The 20,051-nt window shown below is 39.8% G+C and overlaps 1 protein-coding gene across 1 annotated transcript in view; it reads right to left on the bottom strand.

Moving 5' to 3' along the window:
• Positions 1–20,051, bottom strand: part of TTN (titin) — a 314,129-nt gene that overhangs the window by 224,716 nt on the left and 69,362 nt on the right. The window contains exons 46-48 of the mRNA XM_081340361.1: positions 12,427–19,953; positions 1,545–5,009; positions 417–695 (exon numbers count right to left, since the gene is read on the bottom strand). Coding sequence (XP_081196487.1) covers positions 417–695; positions 1,545–5,009; positions 12,427–19,953 — 11,271 coding nt within the window. The remainder of the gene's footprint in view (positions 1–416; positions 696–1,544; positions 5,010–12,426; positions 19,954–20,051) is intronic.

Below are 20,051 nucleotides of genomic sequence, written 5' to 3' on the forward strand. Positions count from 1 at the left end.
CCACCCAGTAGGCCACGCCCACCCTGGCCACACCCACCTGGCCCTCTGAGGGCAACCGCAATGCTGATGCGGCCCTCAATGAAATTGAGTTTGACACCCCTGGTCTAGCTGAACAGGGAGGGGAGCCCATTCCACAAGCAGCTTTTTAGTTAATGGAGACCTGTGGACATTCATGTAAGCATTGCTTGTACACTAACTGTGATATCCCAACCAATTTTTGCCTGTTTTCCTTCCATCTTAAAAACAGTTCTGAAAGAAAAAAAACCTTCATAAATTGCAACACTTTGACCCAACTGGTTCACCTTTTCTCCATTCTTCAAAATTACATCTGGAGTACATTAAGCCGTAGCAATAAAGAATAAATAATGCCCAATATGGGATTAGAAAGCACACTGAAGCGCAGGCACCACCCTTACCAGTTACTTTCAGTGTAGCTCTGCTGCTCACACTCCCATACTGGTTGGATGCCTTGCAGGTGTATTCACCACAGTCCACAACTTGAGGTCTTGGGATTTGTAGAGTCGATGTGTAATTGGCTGTATAAATGGTGTACTTGTCACCATCATAGATTTCCCGTCCTGCTCTGTACCACTGAAATCGTACATCTGGTGCCATTTCAATTTCACAAGTGAACTTGGCAAGATGGTTCACAGCAACCTCTTGGGATTCTAACCTTCTTCTCAGCATGGGTGCAACTAAAATTGAAAGCAGAGAAAAAAAAGCTGCAGGCACCAAGAGTGTACAAGAAGGAATCATTCCAAATTGCTGTTAATACAGTGACAACTGGAACAGGATGGGTGATTTCTGTCCGTGGACAATTCAAGGAAAGTGACTGTGGAAGACAATGGCAGTTAGAAATGAAAGCAAACTACAAGTGGTTGTGATGTGGCAACGGCCAGGTTACTACAAGGCTCCACTGAAGTCCAGAATGAAGGTTTTAAGGTACTAAGTTTTCTTCTTACTACAATAAGGCAGGCATATATACAACATTACACCCGGTTGTGTGGAAACAGTGGCAAAATGAAACGTGAGAAGCAAGTGGAAAAATTTTCACATCGCACAGTGGAATTTCTATATTTATTGACTGATAAGAGAGTCCCACAGTTTTCAGTGGGACTTCCTCCTGAGTATGTGCTTTCTTATTGCAACCATGAAAAGAGTGAATAATTTATCTGTAGATATTGGGTTGAAATTTTAAGACGTGCAGTCTTTTTAAAAAAAGAATAATTGCATATTATAATTATAAATTACAAACTGATCTTGCCATTATTTCCAAAAGAAACTATAATTAATGTACTGTGATTATATTACCAAGCAATGAAGAATACAGTACAATAATTTCAAAGACTAAAGTAGGTACTAACATATGTGAGGAACTGGAGAGTGAAAGTGCAGGCACACTAAGGAAAAAACAAAAGGGTAAATCTTTGTGATTAGTTTGTGGTGCCCTATGGAAGTCTGTGTTGGATATAAGGACTATGTATGTATTCTACTCAGTTAGAAAATCAGTGAAGGAAAATAATATCTCATCCTCATATTCCAACCTCTTTTTACAACTGTGAGTGTTGCTGTTGCTGTAGTTTTTCCATTTTCATTCAGAGCCTCACAGGTGTACTCCCCTTGATGTACTTCCTTTAGTGCTTGGCTGATTATGAGTGTATAGGTGTCGTGTTCTTGCAAACACTCGAACTCACTGTCTGGAAATATCCGATTACTCTCAAAATACCAATTTACCACTTCAGCATTTGCTATTTTGGAAGTAAATTTTACCCTATCACCTTCCTCAACAACGGTGTCCATCAAACCTAGGTTTAGGATGGGACTTCTATTTTTTTGTTCCTTAGCTTCAAATAAATGAGTCTCCTTGTTATGTTCTTCTTTTCTTTCTCTCGCTTTTAGAGAGAAAATTAGTTTTTCAGCTGAGGCGGGCATTGATGAACTATCATCTTTAATTTGCTCCTTTGGAGCAAGAATTTTGACTTCCTGTGCAGACACAAGTTGCTCCAGCTGTAGTTTGGATTCAGGACTAATTCTGGCATATTGGGGCTCAGGGTAACCAGTGAGATCCCCAACTGTTTGCTCTTGAATGGGCATATCAGTTACAATACTTGAATGTATTTCTCTGTAAGGTGAAGAAATAGCAAGCAAATTGTAGCTTTTAGTTTCCTTTATAGGTTTGGGTTCATCTGCCATCAGAATGTGTTTCTCTTCATAAATAATAGGCTGAAATGGAGGTTGCAATTCATTTCTTACAGTAACCTTATGAGAATATATTCTGTCAAAGGGGGGAAGACTTATTTCTGCAGCATTTGAACTTTCTTTGGTAACAAGGCAGATGAACAAGGTATGTTTAGGTTCTTGGACGATTTTTACAGTTGTTAATTTAATCTTTTCTATATCATTGAAAGTGTCAAAAGAAAATGAATGATGTTCACTTATTAGCGCTGTTTTTAAGGCACTTCTTATTGGGGGTTTCATATCTAGGCTGCAACACACTGGAGTTTCTTGTGCAAGTTGGCTTTCTTTGGAAAGAGTTTGGTTTTCCAGAGTTTGGGGCACTCCCGTTACTATTCTTGATTCTTTATGGACCATCGTATGTTGACTTTCTGGGCTTGTGAGTTCCTTTAGATGTTCTTCCTTGAAAGGCTGTTTTTCTTCTAGCATTAATGGGAGCCTGATTGACTGTCCTTCTTGGATTCGTGCTGCAAAATCTTGCTCTGTGGCTTCTAAAAGATCAGCGTTCTCAATAGGAACACCACATTCTTCAACGCATACAGAGTCCAACACTAGTTTGAGCTCAGAGGCTATCCCACAATTCTTGTCCTCAACATCCTTAAATGGCTCAATGTGCCCTGCAGCCAAGGCCCTCATTTCAGTGATAACTGAAGCCTGCATAACCATCTGAAAGTCATCCTTCTTCAGGGCTGCTTTCCTCTCTGGGTCCATTTGAGGAAGTACTTGCTCTTTGGGCAGTGGCCACTCTTCTGCCACAACAGTCAAACACTTATGGAGCTGAGGCTCTGAGGTAGCCAAAGATTTTTCTCCAGCCATCCCATACCGAGTGGCCTCCAGTGTATCTGCAGAGATTGGCCTCTGTTCCTCCCAAGTTGCGGTACGCTTAATCAAGCTTTCTGCTTTCTGTACTGCAGCTTGACATTCAGGGTTTGGTAAAGTCAAAATGTCTTCCTTAGACAACACTTGCTCAGGGTCGTTGATCTGGAGATGCGAAACAGAAACGGGCTCTTTGACAAGCTGCAGACTGACAGCTTCCCTCAGGGGAGAAAGAAGCTTAGCTTCTTCGCTTGTTGTGGGAAGCTGCTCTCCCACTATTAAGCCATGAAGCAGACTTTGGCTTTTGCTAGATACTACTTCATGTTCTGGTGGTACCTCAGTACTAAAATGCTCTTCTTTAGGAAGGCTTGCTCGTTCAAACACAATGGGCAAATGCAACGGATTTCCAGCTTCCTTCTGTACCACTGCTAAGACTGTGCCTTCTAACTGAGGAATTCTTTCGGTGAGCTCGTGGGAGAGCTTCTGTTTTTCTTCTGCCAGGAGGTTTGCATTCACAAGGTTGTCCTGCTTCAGGGAGCCTTTCTGAAGCTCTTCCATAGTTGCTTCAAAAGTCTTTTCTTTGGGGAACACCTCTTCAGAGGCAATCAGAGGGACCTGCAGTGCTTTTATTGATTCTTGGGTTGGCTGAACCTTTTCAGGTGTGTCCAGGTTATTAATTGTAAAAGCTTCATTGATCTCATATTGCTGGGTTGCTATAACAGACTGGAAACAACTGTGCTCTTCCTGCACTAATACCCCCTTCTCTGACTTATGTCCATGGACTGCTGAAGAGCTTTCCTTGGACAATTTTTGGATGCTGTCAGCTCCAGAAATATATACCTCTTGCTTAGTTTCTTGGGCTGAGATAGCTTCTTCAGCTTTTGGAGCTGAGAATATGAGAGATTCATCCAAGTTTACCCCATATTTCTCTTCAGAAAGAATAGGAATTAATGGAGATGTTTCTTCCCGAACAGACTCTGGATTTATTATTTCCAGCAGCTTCATTGGCAACTGTTTTTCTTTTTCTTCACGGTTTGCTTCTTCCATAACTGGTAAACTGGTAACTGCATTCATCTGTGACTCAGTTGCCTGCTCTCTTGCTGTTTCTTTAACTAACTTAGTCAATTTTCTCTGCATGGCTTTCTGGTCTACATATAGAAGTTCAGCAGGGATATCTTGGCCGATAATAAGTTCGGCACTACTTGTGGCTTCACCTAAGGTATTGCTTGCTTTACAGAAGTATAATCCTCCATCATCCCTCTGACAGTTATTCACTGTTAGAGACCCAGAACCATCTGGATTATGGATAATGGTGTAATGTACACCAGAGAAAATTTGGTCATTTCCTTTAAACCAGTGAATTATAGGAGCTGGCTCTCCAGTTACATTATATTCAAACACAGCTGGAGCACCCTGCACAAAATGAGCAGGATTTAGTTTTCTGACAAAATGTGGAGCTTGAGGACCCCTTATCATCTCTGTGGAAGCTGCCCTGATTATCTCTGATTCTGTGCTACCTCCTTTAGGATTTACTTTCAGATAAGCACTACAAGCTGTCTCGCCATGACTATTACTAGCAGTGCAAGTATATTCTCCCTCATGTTCAAAGTTTGCAGAAAGAATGATGAGGCTGTAGCTTTCCTCATCAAACACAAACTTATAGTCTGCAGATGATGTTAATTTAACATTATTGAAAAACCATTGTATCTGAGGCTTTGGATTGCCAGTAACAGTAACAGAAAGTTTAGCTAGATCTCCTACACTGACTTCAATGTTGGACACATGTTTGAGGAAGCTTGGAATATTCCTCTTCTCCTCTTTCTGGTCTAAATTGTTGGAATAAATGGATTTTTCAGGCCCGAGTTCATGTGTTGTATTTTTATCGTATAACTGTAGGTCACTGTTGAAACTCTTGATGCTTTCTTCCTCAGCAGACACAGTAATAGAGCTAGACATCTCTGTATGGGAAAAAATTATTTAAATTTTACTAAACTGTTTTCCTGAAATACTGTTCTTAGTAATTGTAGAAAAATGCCAACAAACATGCTAGGGCAATACTTCAGAAAATGTGACACAGTGATAATACAGCAAAACAACACAAATATTCATAGTTTTTAGAATGTTGCATCCAATATATAGGTAAGGTTCTAATTTGTTCTATCATTGACAGCCCTAATGATGAAGGGAAGAAAACAATTTTCCCCAATTTTCCCTTCTCCCTGCATCAATCCTATGTCTTGGGAAAGTTGCTCTGGATACTTGGAGGATTCTCCAGAACACTGTCAGGCAGCCTAGAGATACAAGAGGAAAAAGAAAGCTATTGCTGGATTAACGGCTATTTGAAGAAGAGAAAGTCCTAAATAGACCCATATTGTAAGGTGAATGTTAACTGAAATATGGTGGTTCAATTATATTGACCCTTATACTTCAACTTGTAATAATCTTTTTTCTTGCAAATGTACTAAGTTTGTAAGCCGCCCTGAGTCTTCGGAGAAGGGCGGGATATAAATGGAATTAAAATAAAAAAAATAAAAAATAAATACTTATAGGCCTATGGATACTGGAAAAGTAAATAGCCTATGAGTTAGTTTAGTAAGGCACACATTGTGATGTGCATTTTAAAAACACATGATTTTCTTGCACCTGGCTTAATGGATTTTATCTAGGAGGGTTTGAGCACCGCTGTTGACCACGTTTTCCTTGAAAGTAATATTTTGAGTGTGTGTGTGTCTCTGTGTGTTTGGACTTGAAAGCTGCAAAGATTTGCAACCTTCTACCCTTTGTTCAACTCAACAAATCATGTCTTATTTCTAATTTGACGTCTGCGGGCAAATAGGTGTTCCATCTTTAAGTTTAAAAGGGCTGTGCTGAAAAGGATTGACATTCACATACCAACCACCATGTCCTAAACCTTGAATTAAAAGAGAAAAAGAAAGAAAGCATGCTCAGTGAAGACAAGCACAAGTGTGTTGTGTTGTATGCTTTTATTAAAACAATATATACACTGGCATTTCAAAGTAACATAGACCATGGACAAATGAAATCTGTTTTAATGGTTTTACTAAAGTACCCTGTGAAGAAAGCAAAAAACCCAAAAGACATTGAATTTGACACTGGAAAAAGTATGTAGCTTAAATGAAAGTGCGAGGGAGAACACCACCTTTGTTTGAACTGGGTGAGTTGACTTGATTTCACAGCAGCCATTAGTTCAGCTTTGCACTGTGATTTTCCTGACCAGTTACCCACAAACCATAACTTTTACTTTTAAAACGTGATATTTATCCAAAGAAATGGGAACATTGCCAAGAGCCCGTAGCTCTGTGCAGCAACTGGGATCAGAGAACAACTACTCAGCTATCAAGAAGGGCTTGAGTAGGAGGAAAAGATTTGGAGGATTTTATAATCTCCCCTTGTAAGGTCAGGAGAAGAAATGGGCAAATCACAAATCTATCCAGAGCTTACAGGGTAAAGAGTTTTCCTACCTGTTCATAGCCTACTGGCTTTCCAACAGAATAAACATGCAGACATTATGGCTGCACATTTTTCCCCCCTTGGGCAGATTAGGGCTATAGAGGCAAGATCATATTTTGCAACAATATTATATGCTGAAAATCAGAAGTCATTTTTCCCCCAAGAGGAATTGTTTATCTTCCTTGATGTCAGGCAGCAAAATGCATGCAATGTATATTCGTTGATGTTCAGGGACATTGGCACTTCACTAATTCCAAAACTGTTAGTCAACTAAATAGGGGAATGGCAGTGAACACTAATTCCTCTGCAATTTCTGCCCAGCTCAGTGTTGGATCAGCTAGATTTATTTCTCTTATACCACTTCATTTAACCTACATGCTTTTATGTTTTACTAATTATTTAATTGTTCTGCTATCATGCCATTGTGCATATTATTTAAATGATATTGTCATGTTGTTGTTGATATTATTATTAACCAATTATCATTTATATCATTTTAATTGTTATATCTATATATCTATATCTGTATATCTATTTGGGTTAGTTCAAAGTAGCAAAACAAAATCAAATCAAAGAACATTTTTTTCAACTGGTCATCTTAAATTTAACATATATAGATGCACAATATTTTATTATCTGTATAATAATAATAATAAAGTTGGAAGGGATCTTGGAGGTCATCTAGTCCAACCCCCTGCTCAGGCAAGAACCCTATACCATTTCAGACAGTATTAAAATACTGTAACTGAATTTTGCTTAAGCATTGATTCTAATAAATAAGATTATATTATATATAAATGGAAACTAGTAAAAAATTAACATTAGCATTGGCCACCTTGGTCTTTTCTTGATTTATCCCCAGCAATTTGACTTTAGAAGGGAAAGAAGAAAATCAACCACACGCACACAGACACATACAAATATGCAAACACTCACAAAAACATTCTATTCTTCTTTCCAAAAATCTAGTCCAACCTCAGTTAATTATTTATGTTCTGTGAATATCAATTTTTAAATTAATTTTGAGTTTTGGATCCCCTGTGATTGTGTAAGGAGAAATTAATAACACATTTTGGAATGTATGTTTAGTTCATACATTACATTTCATACTTAAGCTTGATTAAAAAATGTGCTTCTCTAGCAATTAGCTCCCAGAAGTGTTTCCTCTACAATACTTCAATTCAAAACTTCAGAAGTTGGTCTAAACATTGTGTGTTTAGAATAGATGGTATTTTTAAAGGTGCCAATTTTTCCCCTCAAGATTTTTATGAGAACTATTTTATATTTTAAGAAGTTACATTTTTACTACATTGGAGCCACCTATTGAGATTATGTATTGCCTAAAGCCAAAAGTATTGTTCTTTGACTAAGCACAAGGCATATAGAAATAAGAACACACCCATACATAAATGAGAATATCAATGCACTACTTTGAATATAAATTATCTTGCTACTTTTAAATATCAGTGTTGGAAATAAATAATGAGCAGCTTTAACTATCAGGAATATCATTCACTTAATATTTAAAGTGTTTTGCCATTAATATATGGCCTTCTATACTTGAATATTCTTTTTCCATTTCTAGCTTATTTTCTCTGCAGTATTAAAATGGTTTTCAAAACAGTTAACATGCTTTCTATGGTAATGCCTATACTAATCCTTGACATTTTTCTTTTTAATGTAGTAAACATGCAAATATAAGCATGTAGATTAGGAAATACATCTCACAGCATGCAACAGAGTTTATTTCTATGTGAGTGAGTACAAGATTGGATCTTAATATGCAACCATGTACACATTTAATCAAAATCAGCTCAATGGATTTCAACAGAATTTATCTTTAGGGAAGTATATAAATGATTGCAGCCCAAGGCCGTGAGCCTATTTAAGTGGGAATATCTTTTACTGAACGTACTGTATGACTTAACTACAATATGTTCTCTCGGAAACATCTTATATACATACGATTACACTATAAATCCTATACATGCTTACTTGTGGCCCTAGAGCTCAGTTGGGCTTGCTGCTGGTATACTTTTTGCCTAGTCGCGTAGCAGCAGCCCTGCGTGAGCTTCTCGATATCCTTTCAGGGTTGGTGGTTGAGTTCCCCAAACTTATGGTTTTGGGTGACTTCAACCTACCATCCCTGGGGGGGATCATCTGAGTTAGCTCGGGAATTCATGGCTTCCATGACGGCCATGGACCTGATGCAGGTTATTCAGGGCCCAACTCATGGGGGGGGTCACACACTCGATTTGGTTTTTCTATCCGGACGGTGGTTAGATGATCTTGGGGGGGGGGTTCCCCAATTATTACACCCCTGTCATGGACTGATCATCATCTCCTGCGGCTGGTCTTCCGTTTTGCCACTCCCCGTCATGGGGTTGCTGAGCCAATGAGATGGTTCCGTCCTAGGCGCCTGATAGACCCTGAGCGGTTCCAGGCGGCGCTTGGGCCCCCACCTGCCTCCTTTGCCCACAGTTCGGTCGATGCCCTAGTGGAAGCCTGGGAAAGGGCGGCCACAGAGGCACTCGACCAAGTTGTACCCATGCGGCCCTTGACCCGGTGCAGATCCCAATGGGCCCCATGGTTCTTCATGGAGCTCCAGGAGATGAAGCGTCGGAGACGGGGCCTAGAGAGCTGTTGGAGATCCAGCCGATCCGAATCCTACTGGTTACGACTAAGGTCGTTCACGAGAAGTTATCTCGCGGTGATGAGGGTGGCAAGGTCTAACCACTTTGCCACCCTCATCGCGTCCGCAGATAATCGCCCAGCCGCCCTGTTTAGAGTAACTCGCTCTCTCCTTAATCAGGAGGTGAGGGAGGAGTCCTTGCAGGGTCGAGCCGAGGAGTTTAGTCGATTTCTGTCGGACAAAATCACTCGGATCTGGACCGGTCTGGACTCCGATTGGGCAGAGTCTGACGATGAGGATACGGGCAGTCTTGTCGACGTTATCTGGGAGGAGTTCGATCCTGTGACTCCTGAAGAAGTGGACAGGATCATGGGGAAGCTGAGCTCCACCACGTGTTTGTTGGACCCGTGTCCTGCCTGGCTGATTTATGCGGCCCGGGATGGGACACGAGGCTGGCTCCAGGCAGTGATCACTGCCTCTTTGAGTGAGGGTAGCTTTCCCGCCGCCTTGAAGGAGGCGGTGGTGAGACCCCTCCTCAAGAAGCCTGCCTTGGACCCAGCAATATTAAACAACTTTCATCCGGTCTCCAACCTTCGCTTTCTGGCGAAGGTTGTTGAGAGCGTGGTGGCGCAGCAGCTCCCTTTGTTCTTGGATGAAGCTGATTATCTAGACCCATACCAATCGGGCTTCAGGCCCGGGTACAGCACGGAGACGGCATTGGTCGCGCTGGTGAATGATCTCTGGCGGGCTCAGGACAGGGGCTGCTCCTCTGTCCTAGTCCTTTTAGACCTCTCAGCGGCTTTTGATACCATCGACCATGGTATCTTGCTGTGACGTCTCAGGGGGTTGGGAGTGGGAGGCACAGTTTTTCAGTGGTTCTCCTCCTACCTTCTGGGACGTTTGCAGTCAGTGTTGGCAGGGGGGCAGAGGTCGACCTTGAGGCCTCTCATTTGTGGAGTCCCTCAGTGATCGGTCCTCTCGCCTCTCCTGTTCAACATCTATATGAAGTCACTGGGTGAGATCATTCGTGGTTTTGGAGTTGGGTATCATCAGTATGCTGATGATACCCAGCTTTTTATTTCAACCCCAAACCACCCCAGTGATGCCCTTGACGTGATGTCCCGTTGGCTGGAGGCGGTCTGGGTCTGGATGGGGAGGAACAGGCTTCGGCTCAACCCTGACAAGACTGAGTGGCTGTTCGTGGCGGCATCCCGGGAAATTCCGATTATTCCATCTCTTGCCATGGGGGGTGAGCTATTACCCCCCGTAGATAGGGTGCGCAACTTGGGGGTCCTTCTAGACTCACAGCTCTCTTTAGAAGAGCATATTGGAGCTGTGACTAGGGGGGCCTTTGCCCAGGTTCGCCTGGTGCGCCAGTTGCGACCCTATATGGACCGGGATGCCTTGCATACAGTCACTCATGCGCTCGTGACCTCTCATCTAGACTACTGTAATGCTCTCTACATGGGGCTGCCCTTGAAGTCCACTCGGAGGCTCCAACTGGTGCAGAATGCAGCCGCGTGAGTTGTGCTGGGAGTTTCCCGATACTCCCATGTTACACCTTTGCTCCGCGAGCTGCATTGGCTTCCGGTTGTCCTCCGGGTGAGATTCAAGGTGTTGGTAATGACTTACAAAGCCCTACATGGCATGGGTCCAGATTACCTATGGCAACACCTGCGGCCGGCGTCAACTTCCCTCCGTCCAGTGCGCTCCCACAGAGAGGGCCTCCTCAGGGTGCCTCCGATCAAAGAATGTCGATTGGTGGCCCCCAGGGGGAGGGCATTCTCTGTGGGCGCGCCAGACCTGTGGAACCGCTTGCCGGTTGAGCTCCGGATGGCCCCCGACCTTCGCTCCTTCTGGCGCGATCTAAAAACGTATTTATTTGAGCAATCTGACCTGGTTTGATGGGTTAGGGTTGGGGTTTTAATATGTTTTTAATTACTGTTTTAAACTTGGGCATTATATTTAATCGTTTTTTAACTTTTGTATTTTGTTTTTATATTTATTGCCCTGTACACCGCCCTGAGTCCTTCGGGAGAAGGGCGGTATAAAAATATAATAATAAATATAATAATAATAAATACTTGGGAATAAATTGCTTCCACTGATTCTGAGATTATTTTATTCTTTTAAAGTATAAGAGGAAAGTATAAGAACTATTCATATATTAGAAAACTAAATGCATAAATGTCATTACTGTTTTTTTATTTATTTTTGGTTTAGCTATATAGAAGTATTTATATCAATTATTGACCTCATTGGAGATTTAGTCTCATTTTATGTATCTTTGACAGTTTTGGAGGGGTTAATTTAGAATAAACTTATTTTATTCACATTAAGATATTTATGTGGTTCATCAAGCTTTCCTCTAGATTCCAGATTCTTCTCTACTGGTAAAAGAGAAATAAATCCTGATATTTTATACAGTCTCTAGTATGACAAAACTTTAAACATAACTAGTTTGGTCTCTACTATCTTTGATCAGGGTATTTGACTGGCATTGTGCTAATTTAGATTTGTACTGAAAGGAGAACAATAAAAGACTCAGTTCATTGAAAAGTTTGTCAGAAGAGAAACTGCATAAAAGTTCAGAATATGGTCAGGAAAAAAACATTACTGATACAACACTGTGAGGGTGAAATTGGAACAATTTAGTATTGATTATAAAGTACAATTTAAAGTCAATCAGTCACTAGTGAAAAGAGCATCAAAGATTCCAAAACCCTCTTCACAAAAATGCAAATTAGCTTTTAATGACATAGTATATTTACAAGTATCTAAGATGGTATACAAATGTAGGTGACAATATCAATGATATAATTATGAGATTGCATGAGCTGTTGGCAATAACAAAATTCATTTTGAGAGAAATGTTACCTGTTTTGCAGTGCTGAATAAAGTCTTAACACCAAGAAGCCTTATGAGGCTATGAACAAATTCAGTGGGACTACCTATTACCTTTATAAGAGTGCTTTGAAACATCCAACATTATTGTTACTGTCATGTCCAGATCTCTAAATTAAGCCTTTATCTTACTATACCTTTCAGATAAAATACATTCTTATTTCAAGGTATTTAGCAGATTCTTAACAAAGCAGTGCTATGAGCAGTCCCTGCTTTGTTTGTTGCTGCACACTTGTATTCTCCTTCATCACTTTGGACTACATTTCTTATAACCAGACTGTGACATCCTTCTTGACTTTCTTCCATACAACATCTTTCTTCTATACAACAACTTCCTTCACATATCAATATCCCATTTCTGAACCAACTGATAGCTGGTTTTGGGGAACCATCTACAATGCATTGGAAACAGGCAGAAGTTCCAAGAAAAGAAAAACAATCATAAATGTTTTTCCTAAATTTGGGAGGTGCTTCTGTGACTTGAAATTCAAAGCTACAGCTGTCTGTGCTCTTTGCTTCAAATTCTATGTGTTCTTCTTTCGATGGCTCAGCAAATACATCAACATTAATGTTAATGCATGACCCTCCTTCCTCTTCCTGCTCGTGTTCTGTAACTGCAACTAGCCTAACAGCTTTTTGGGAATCATCAGTGCTGTGTTCAAACTCAAACTCCAGTTCTATTTCAGTTTGGTTGCCACTTGGGATAGTGTTATCTACAAGCAAATCAATCTTTTGTGGTTGATCTTCTGGGCCCTCCAGCCCGACTTTTACTTCATCTTCATCACTTGCCACTGCAAGAGACTTCTGACCCTTAGTAACAGATAAGAAGCACTTACACATAGCTTCTCCAACAGCATTATGTGCTTTGCACAAATACATACCACTGTCAGAATGCACTACATTCTGAATTTTAAGACTGTGACTTCCATTCTCACTAACAATAACATACTTGCAAGCATCTGAGGCTAGATACTTTCTCTCCTTAAACCACTGCACTACTGGAGTAGGACAACCTGAGACTTTACAATGAAACAGTGCTGCCGATTTTTCTGAAACTTCTGTATCAACAGCAGGAGTGATGAAGCGTGGAGGCATTTCAGTTACTTCAAAGTTAATTTGAACATCTTTGCTTTCTTTTCCAGACAAAGCCATGGTGTTTTCCACCAAAGATAAAGGGAGAACATCAAGAGATACAATCATACTCTGATGTACAGAGGTAAGCTCAGGAACTGTGGCTATTTTCACTTGCTTCTCAAATTCTTTGATATCAGTTTCATCCAGTTCTACCTCCAGAAGTATTTCCTGTGGGGAAGGTGTTCGTGATGTTGACCCTTTTTCTATATCAAACTCTATAACTTGTTGATGGGTTACTGGAGGAGGAAGACCTAAAGCTCGTCCATCATGAGGCAACACTTCTATTTGTGTAATACTTTTAGCTTCCCCTATAATATTCACTGCATGGCACATATATTCTCCTCCATCTGTTTGTTTGCTATTGTGGATTTCCAAAATACATATATTACCTTCTCTTTGCATTTTGACTTTTTGATTTTGTTCAAGAAGAGATTTATTTTTATACCATTTCACATCAGGCTTGGGAGAACCTATGACTTCTGCCATCAAACACAATGTGGTATTCTCATAGATCTTTCTTTTGGTCAGAGGTTTCATAAATGCAGGAGGCATTTCATTTCCCTTTGGCTCTAAGGCCTCACAAGGTGTAACAAACATTTCAGCCTGTAGTTCATCAAAGGAACAGCTCCTTTGTTGTAAAAGAGATGCAGTTGCTGTTTGATAACATTCTGGTGATGCATCCTTTCTTAGCAGCATTTCAGGAGAAATTGCTGAATTTAGATTTGAATCCTCTGAAGGGGTAGAATATCTCTCCTCAGAAGGTGTAGAATATCTCTCCTCTGAAGGGGTAGAATATCTCTCCTCTGAAGGGGTAGAATATCTCTCCTCTGAAGGGGTAGAGTATCTTTCCTTTGAAGGAGTAGAATATCGTTCAGGAGTACCAACTGGTGTATGATAAGAAGGAGAAGATGAGAGTGACTCAAACATCTCCACCGATGAAGGTGGTGTGTAAAATCTCTCACACTCTACTACTTCATCTCCATTCATGCTTTCAATATCAATAGACATTTCTGATTCAGGAGACAAAGGGCGTGTTAATTCTTGTTGTTGGTTGTAATAATCATAAACGGTGCTAAATGTGACATCTTCGACCTCCAAAGAGGTGATGGATCCCTCTCGGGTTAAAATCTTTGATGAGCTTTCTCTCACATCTGCAATCTTCTTTTCACCAGCAGCAAGCAAATATTTTGTAAAACAAACATCTGTCCCATCAAGAGGAGAACTGTATGTCTCTTGAGATGGAAGAACAGCTTCTTCATTTAGTTTTCTGAGGGAAGAACTGACAATTTCAGCACTGCATTGTCGTTCACTTGGGGATTTTGAACTTCGCTCTTCTTCTTCAAGATTATGTTTGGTCTCTTCACGTTGACCTAAAACTGATTCATTTTTTAATAAAAGGAGGAACTGTGATAATGAAAGTTCGTTGGCTGAAGTATCAGGTGGTTCTTGAAAGACAGAATGTTCTTCTGTTATTATTTGGGTATCAATAAGTTTCTGCTTATTGCTTTTTTCTAAAGAAAAGCCTGTAGTCTCCTCAATAGAGGAATGTTCAGTGAGCAATGTTTTTTCTTCTTCTATTTTATGGAAACTTTGAGATCCTTTTTCACGGGTAGCTTTTTTCATATCAGATATGAAACTATCTGTTTCTGCAGCTGTCAATCCTGAAGTATCAACATGTTCAGGGATACCAGTTTCTCTTACCGTGATTTGAAGATGTTGACCATGTGGGGTGGGTTCTGAAGAGTCCCTCATAAAGGCTTCACCTGACATGCTAAGTGGTACTCTCTCAGAAATATTTCTTTTGTGTTCACTATGCCCAACAGAGATATCAGTGTTTTCTAAGGCTTCCTTCAGCATCTGAGTTAGGGATAGTTCTGCTTCTAGTGCCAATTCCTGTTCTGTGGTATTATCTTCTTTCACTTCTCCTTTATCATTCTGACAAAGCTCCTCAGGTAAAGAAATGGTTTCTCCTGACACATTTTTGTCTTCCATCTGTTCTACGAAACTCTCCGTTTCTGTTCTCCCCATCTCAAAAGCAGGCTTCTGACTAAAAGAGCATGTCTCTGCCTTGTGCAATGTTTCAGCCTCTTTCAAGAAACATTCTGGGAAGAAAATAGCAGCATGTGCTTTTAGATCAAACACTGGCTCTTGTGTTTGCAATTCTTTTTCTTGGGACCGGGTGTCCTTTTGCTGGCAACTGTTTTTAAGCGGGACTTGGCTGTCATCAGAAATCTCTTGAGTGAAAACCGGTTCATGTCCTTGAAGGGATTCTAGTTCGTCAGAAGCAGAAGATGGAAATTTAAGAGGTCTTTCCTCCTGCGACAGCTTCTCTTCTTGCTGTTGATCAGCACCTTCTGTGTTCCAAAAGGCTAATTTTAGATAAATAGCTTCTGGGAAAGTACATTCTTGAGTATGTTCTTTTTCCGTGTGGGCTTCCACAGAGAGTGAATCTTCCTGAGTGGGATGCATTATCTGATGCTTATTGTCTGTGATATCCTGCTCATCAATTATCATTCCTTCAGAGGCAAAATAAAGTTTTCTAAAGCATACTTCCTCTGGCTGCATTGTTTCTTGTAGCTTATTATTGTTCTCTTCATCAGGGTGCACTTGTTCTAAACCTAATTTGTTATTGGTGGATGGCAATGAATGTTGCTGTTCCTTAAATTCTTGCTTGACAAGTTCAATCACTTTGGAAAATCCTTGATCAGAAGGTACGATTTCTTCTAAAGCTAGCTTACTCTGTGCATTATCCATAACCTCAGCTTCTGTGCTTTTAAGACTTTTAAGATGTCTTTCATCAATTTCTATATCTGAGTAAACAGAGACAGAATATTGATCTTTTGCATGCATTGCTTCCTGCTGAAAATCTCTTTGCTCTTGAATAACATCTATATTCATCTCCATTTGCTGAATGGATTGATTGAAAGCTGTTTCTTTCTCCAGAAATGATTTATGTTTTAATTCATTTATTGCATTTTTTCTTGGTTGGCTTTCTTTGTGAAATTCTTCTAATGAATTTTTCTCAACATTTTCTATGATTTTGTCATTGTTGGAAACAATTATTGCTTCAACTTCTGAAACACCTTTGAAAATATTTTCCTTCTGCTTTTGAAGAACAGCTTCAGTATCATAGGAAGCTGGGTATGACACTAATTTATCTATAGGTTCTGTCTCATTAGCAATATTTTTCTTAGGATACACCTCTTGCTTTATAGCTTGTATGGCTATTTCTGTTCTTTGTGTGATCTTGTTTCTATCGGTTTCTTTTATTTTAGAAACAAAATATGCATCATGGACATCTGCACCCTCTGACTTAAGTCTGATTTGTTTGTTATCAATGTCTTCTTTGTTCTGTATCTCATTATATGAGCTATCCAATTTATCAGAAGTTACATACAGATTGACAGGCTCCTGAGGTTCCATTTGTTCTTGAATATTTTCTCTAATAGGAAGAATTTCTTTTAATTCAAACACAACTTTGTGTGTGTGTGTTTTCCCCATTAGTTCTTTATTGTGATCTATTTTTCTTGCTTCTTCTTCACCACAGCGAAAGTGTTTTCCATTACGGAACAAAACGGTTTTGCCAATAATGGGGCTTCCAGGTGTTGTCCCTTTTCTTCCTTTGAGCATTTCTTGAGGATCTGTAGAAATCTTCTGCATCTGCTCAGTTACAATGGTTTTATCTTCCACACTTTTTGCTTCATACTCTAGACCATGATTCATAGAAGCACCTTCTATGGTAGACTTATCTCTTTCACTGTAACTCTCTATAGGTATTTCAAGTTGGCTGCTTAATGATGTTTCTCTAGCTTCATACTTACATATGTTTTCTGTTGTAACTTTGTCTTGGTCAACAGATGCATCTCTTAGCTTATTACCATAATAAGGGTCCAGCTCTGGAACAAAAGCTACTATATTTTCTTTTTTCTCTGAATCCATTTCTTTACTTGCTCCTTTTTTACATTGAATGAAAAAACCTTGATTTTCGCTTTCATCGGTAAATAGGGATTTCATTACAACATTCAGATTTTTAGGTAAGTGGAATTCCTTTTCTCCGGTTTCTGTGTCACTGGATGTTGTACATGTTTCATCACTTAGGATGTCCAGTGTACTAATATTCTGGAACGCCTGGCTTACACAGTGTTGTAAAAAATCGCTCTTCATTAGTCCTACTGAGGATTCAAAACAATAGTCCTGTTCTTTTGTAACCTGTTCTTGGATTTCTTTGGCCTGGCTTTGCGAAGTTTTAAAGTTAGTTTGGTCTACAATATTGGAAAATACTTCTTGAGAGGGATCTACTAAGAGATTGCAAGCAGTTTCCACTAAACCTGCCTTGTTTTCAGCAACGCATTTGTAAATGCCAGCATCTGATAAGGAAACTTTGGAAATGCGTAACCTATAAATACCATTTCCTTCTTCAAAACAAAAATTGCCATTAGATATCAAAGCCTGGTTATTCTGAAGCCACGTTATCGCTACTCGAGATTCTGGGGCTATTACACACTCAAGTACAACTGAATCTCCTTCTCTGCACCTAATTTTTGGTTGAACTTCTTTTAAGATTTTGGGGGGTTCATGAACTCCATCAAATGAAAATTTGAATTTATGTTTTATTCCTTTGGAAGTTTGTTCTTCAGGGAGTTCTTCTGAGATAAATTCAGTCTGAATTACCTCCTTAAATTCTTCTTTCTCTGGAGTTGGGGTTGGGGCAGTTACTTTGATTTCCAATGGAAGAGAAAGTTGATCTGTTTTCGAAATGCAAGGTTGAGGGAGATGAACTTGTGGAAGCAAGAGGGTGGCTTTACCAGGAGCACTTAAAACTGGTTCATATTTTTTCCTACTGTCAAATGCCAAACTGAGTTCTTCTTCCTCCTCTGTATAATCTGGCAATAGTTTAACTTTACACATACCAAATTGTTCCAATTCAGGTATCTTTTTTACTTTCACTCTTAGCATGCCTGAAGTTGTTGCAGTTCCATATTGGTTGAATATCACACAAGTAATAGAACCGCCATGCTTGCTGGTAACAGCTGAGAACATCAATGCAGAATGATTTTTTGTCGTGTTAATGGTGCAATCTTGTCTTAATGACAAGGGCTTGTCATTGTTGTACCAAGTGACTGTGACGTACGGATAGGCTTGGAAAGCACAGCTGAAAGTACAACTCTCCCCTTCGTTTACTTCCTGAGATTTAATGTCGTGGATAAAAAAAGGAGGACATTGTTCCAAACGTGGCACTAGAGGAGTCTTTACTTGTGCAAAAGATTCCTTAGTTTCAGCTACTCTTTTCGATATATTTTCTTTGCTTTCAAAAGAACATTCATTTACCGACTTCTCCACCTCAACGCTTTTGCTCTTGCTAAGTGCTGTAGGTTCATTGATATTAAATGTAATTGTATCAGACATCAACATTTCTGGTTTCTGGGTCTCACCGACATCATCTGTCATTTCTACACAAACCCGAGGGGTTTTCTTATCAGATCTTATAGGTGTGAAATGTGTAGCAGGTTCCGTTAATTGGGTGTCCATTTTTGTTTCTAATGACTTTGCTTGGACATCAGTATAACCCATCCATCTAGTATTGCTTTCTGTCATTGAAACTTCTTGCTTCATTGCTCCACTAAAGATCTTTTGTTTGGGGAAGATTTTTCCTGTATCGCTTCTTTCGTCTGACTCCCGGGGAGCCTGGAAAGGCATAGCAAGGCCAATAATTTGTTCCCTTCCAACATGAAACTTTTCTGAAGCTTTCTCGAGTTTTTTATTGGAATGTTCTATGGTCCATTCTTCTGGGCTTGGCAAGTTCTTTTCATTGATTTGCTCAATTGTCCAAAAGTCAGGCCTCTTTGTTCCTACCGGATCTGCCATGCAGACTGGAGGAGCTGATGGGTTTCTCTTATCCCTAAATCCAAGATTGTTTGCATATTGCAGTTCAATGGATGCTTTTTTCTTTTCTAACTTAACTTTTTTTGCCTCACGAAGACACTGTAACTTCAACCTTATCTCATCATCAAGCAAAGACTCTTTGTCACTTCCTACCCTAACCAAATGCTTTTTTCCTATCCAATCATTGTCATATGTCAGTTCCTGTCTTAAAGATGGTGCATTTTCAAAACTAATGGTCCTTACTTTTCCTTTGGTAGGAGACAAATTCGTTAAAGCTTTCTCAGTCTCCTGTTTTTTATCAAATGGCGAACCGATACATCTCAGGTCAACCTTAACCCTATCATCTCTCTTTTTCTGCATCATGTGTTCTATATGTTCACGGGTGCATTCCGACTTTCTTAGAAACGCTAGATATTTGGCATTTTGTTCACTTCCTTGAATTACTAACAAAGATGCTGTGGACTCAGCTGAACCCTCACTATTAATAGCAAAAATCTTGTAGCTGCCTGAATCCTCTTCCTGAACATCCTTAACTTCTAGACTGGAATCATGCATATCCATGTAGTTCTCATTTTTTATTATTTTTCGTAGACTTTGGGGGATTTGTTTGTTATTATGAAACCATGTAACTTTGGGTGATGGATAAGCATTCAGTTTGCACTGGAAAACAACTGGTTCTCCAACCAAAACTGATCGATATTTTAATTTTTGTAGGAAAGAAGGTTTCAGTTTCTCAGGACAAGAGGCCATAGCTTTGAATCTACTTGCACACTTCTGATCAGAAAAAGACTTCAGATGATCCTCTGAATCAGCAAATGTTTCTTCTTCATCAGCAAACTTTTCTGCTGTACATTCTGGCTCTTCACCAAAGAACAATTCTGCAAGAGAATAACATTATATTGCAGCACACTTTGCTCTTCCACCAAAGAGGTAGAGACAAAAAATGAAATTGCTAAAAATGAATTATGAGCATGCT

This window comes from Vipera berus, assembly GCF_964194415.1.
Source record: "Vipera berus genome assembly, chromosome: 1".
In the NCBI taxonomy this organism is placed as follows: Eukaryota; Metazoa; Chordata; class Lepidosauria; order Squamata; family Viperidae; genus Vipera; species Vipera berus.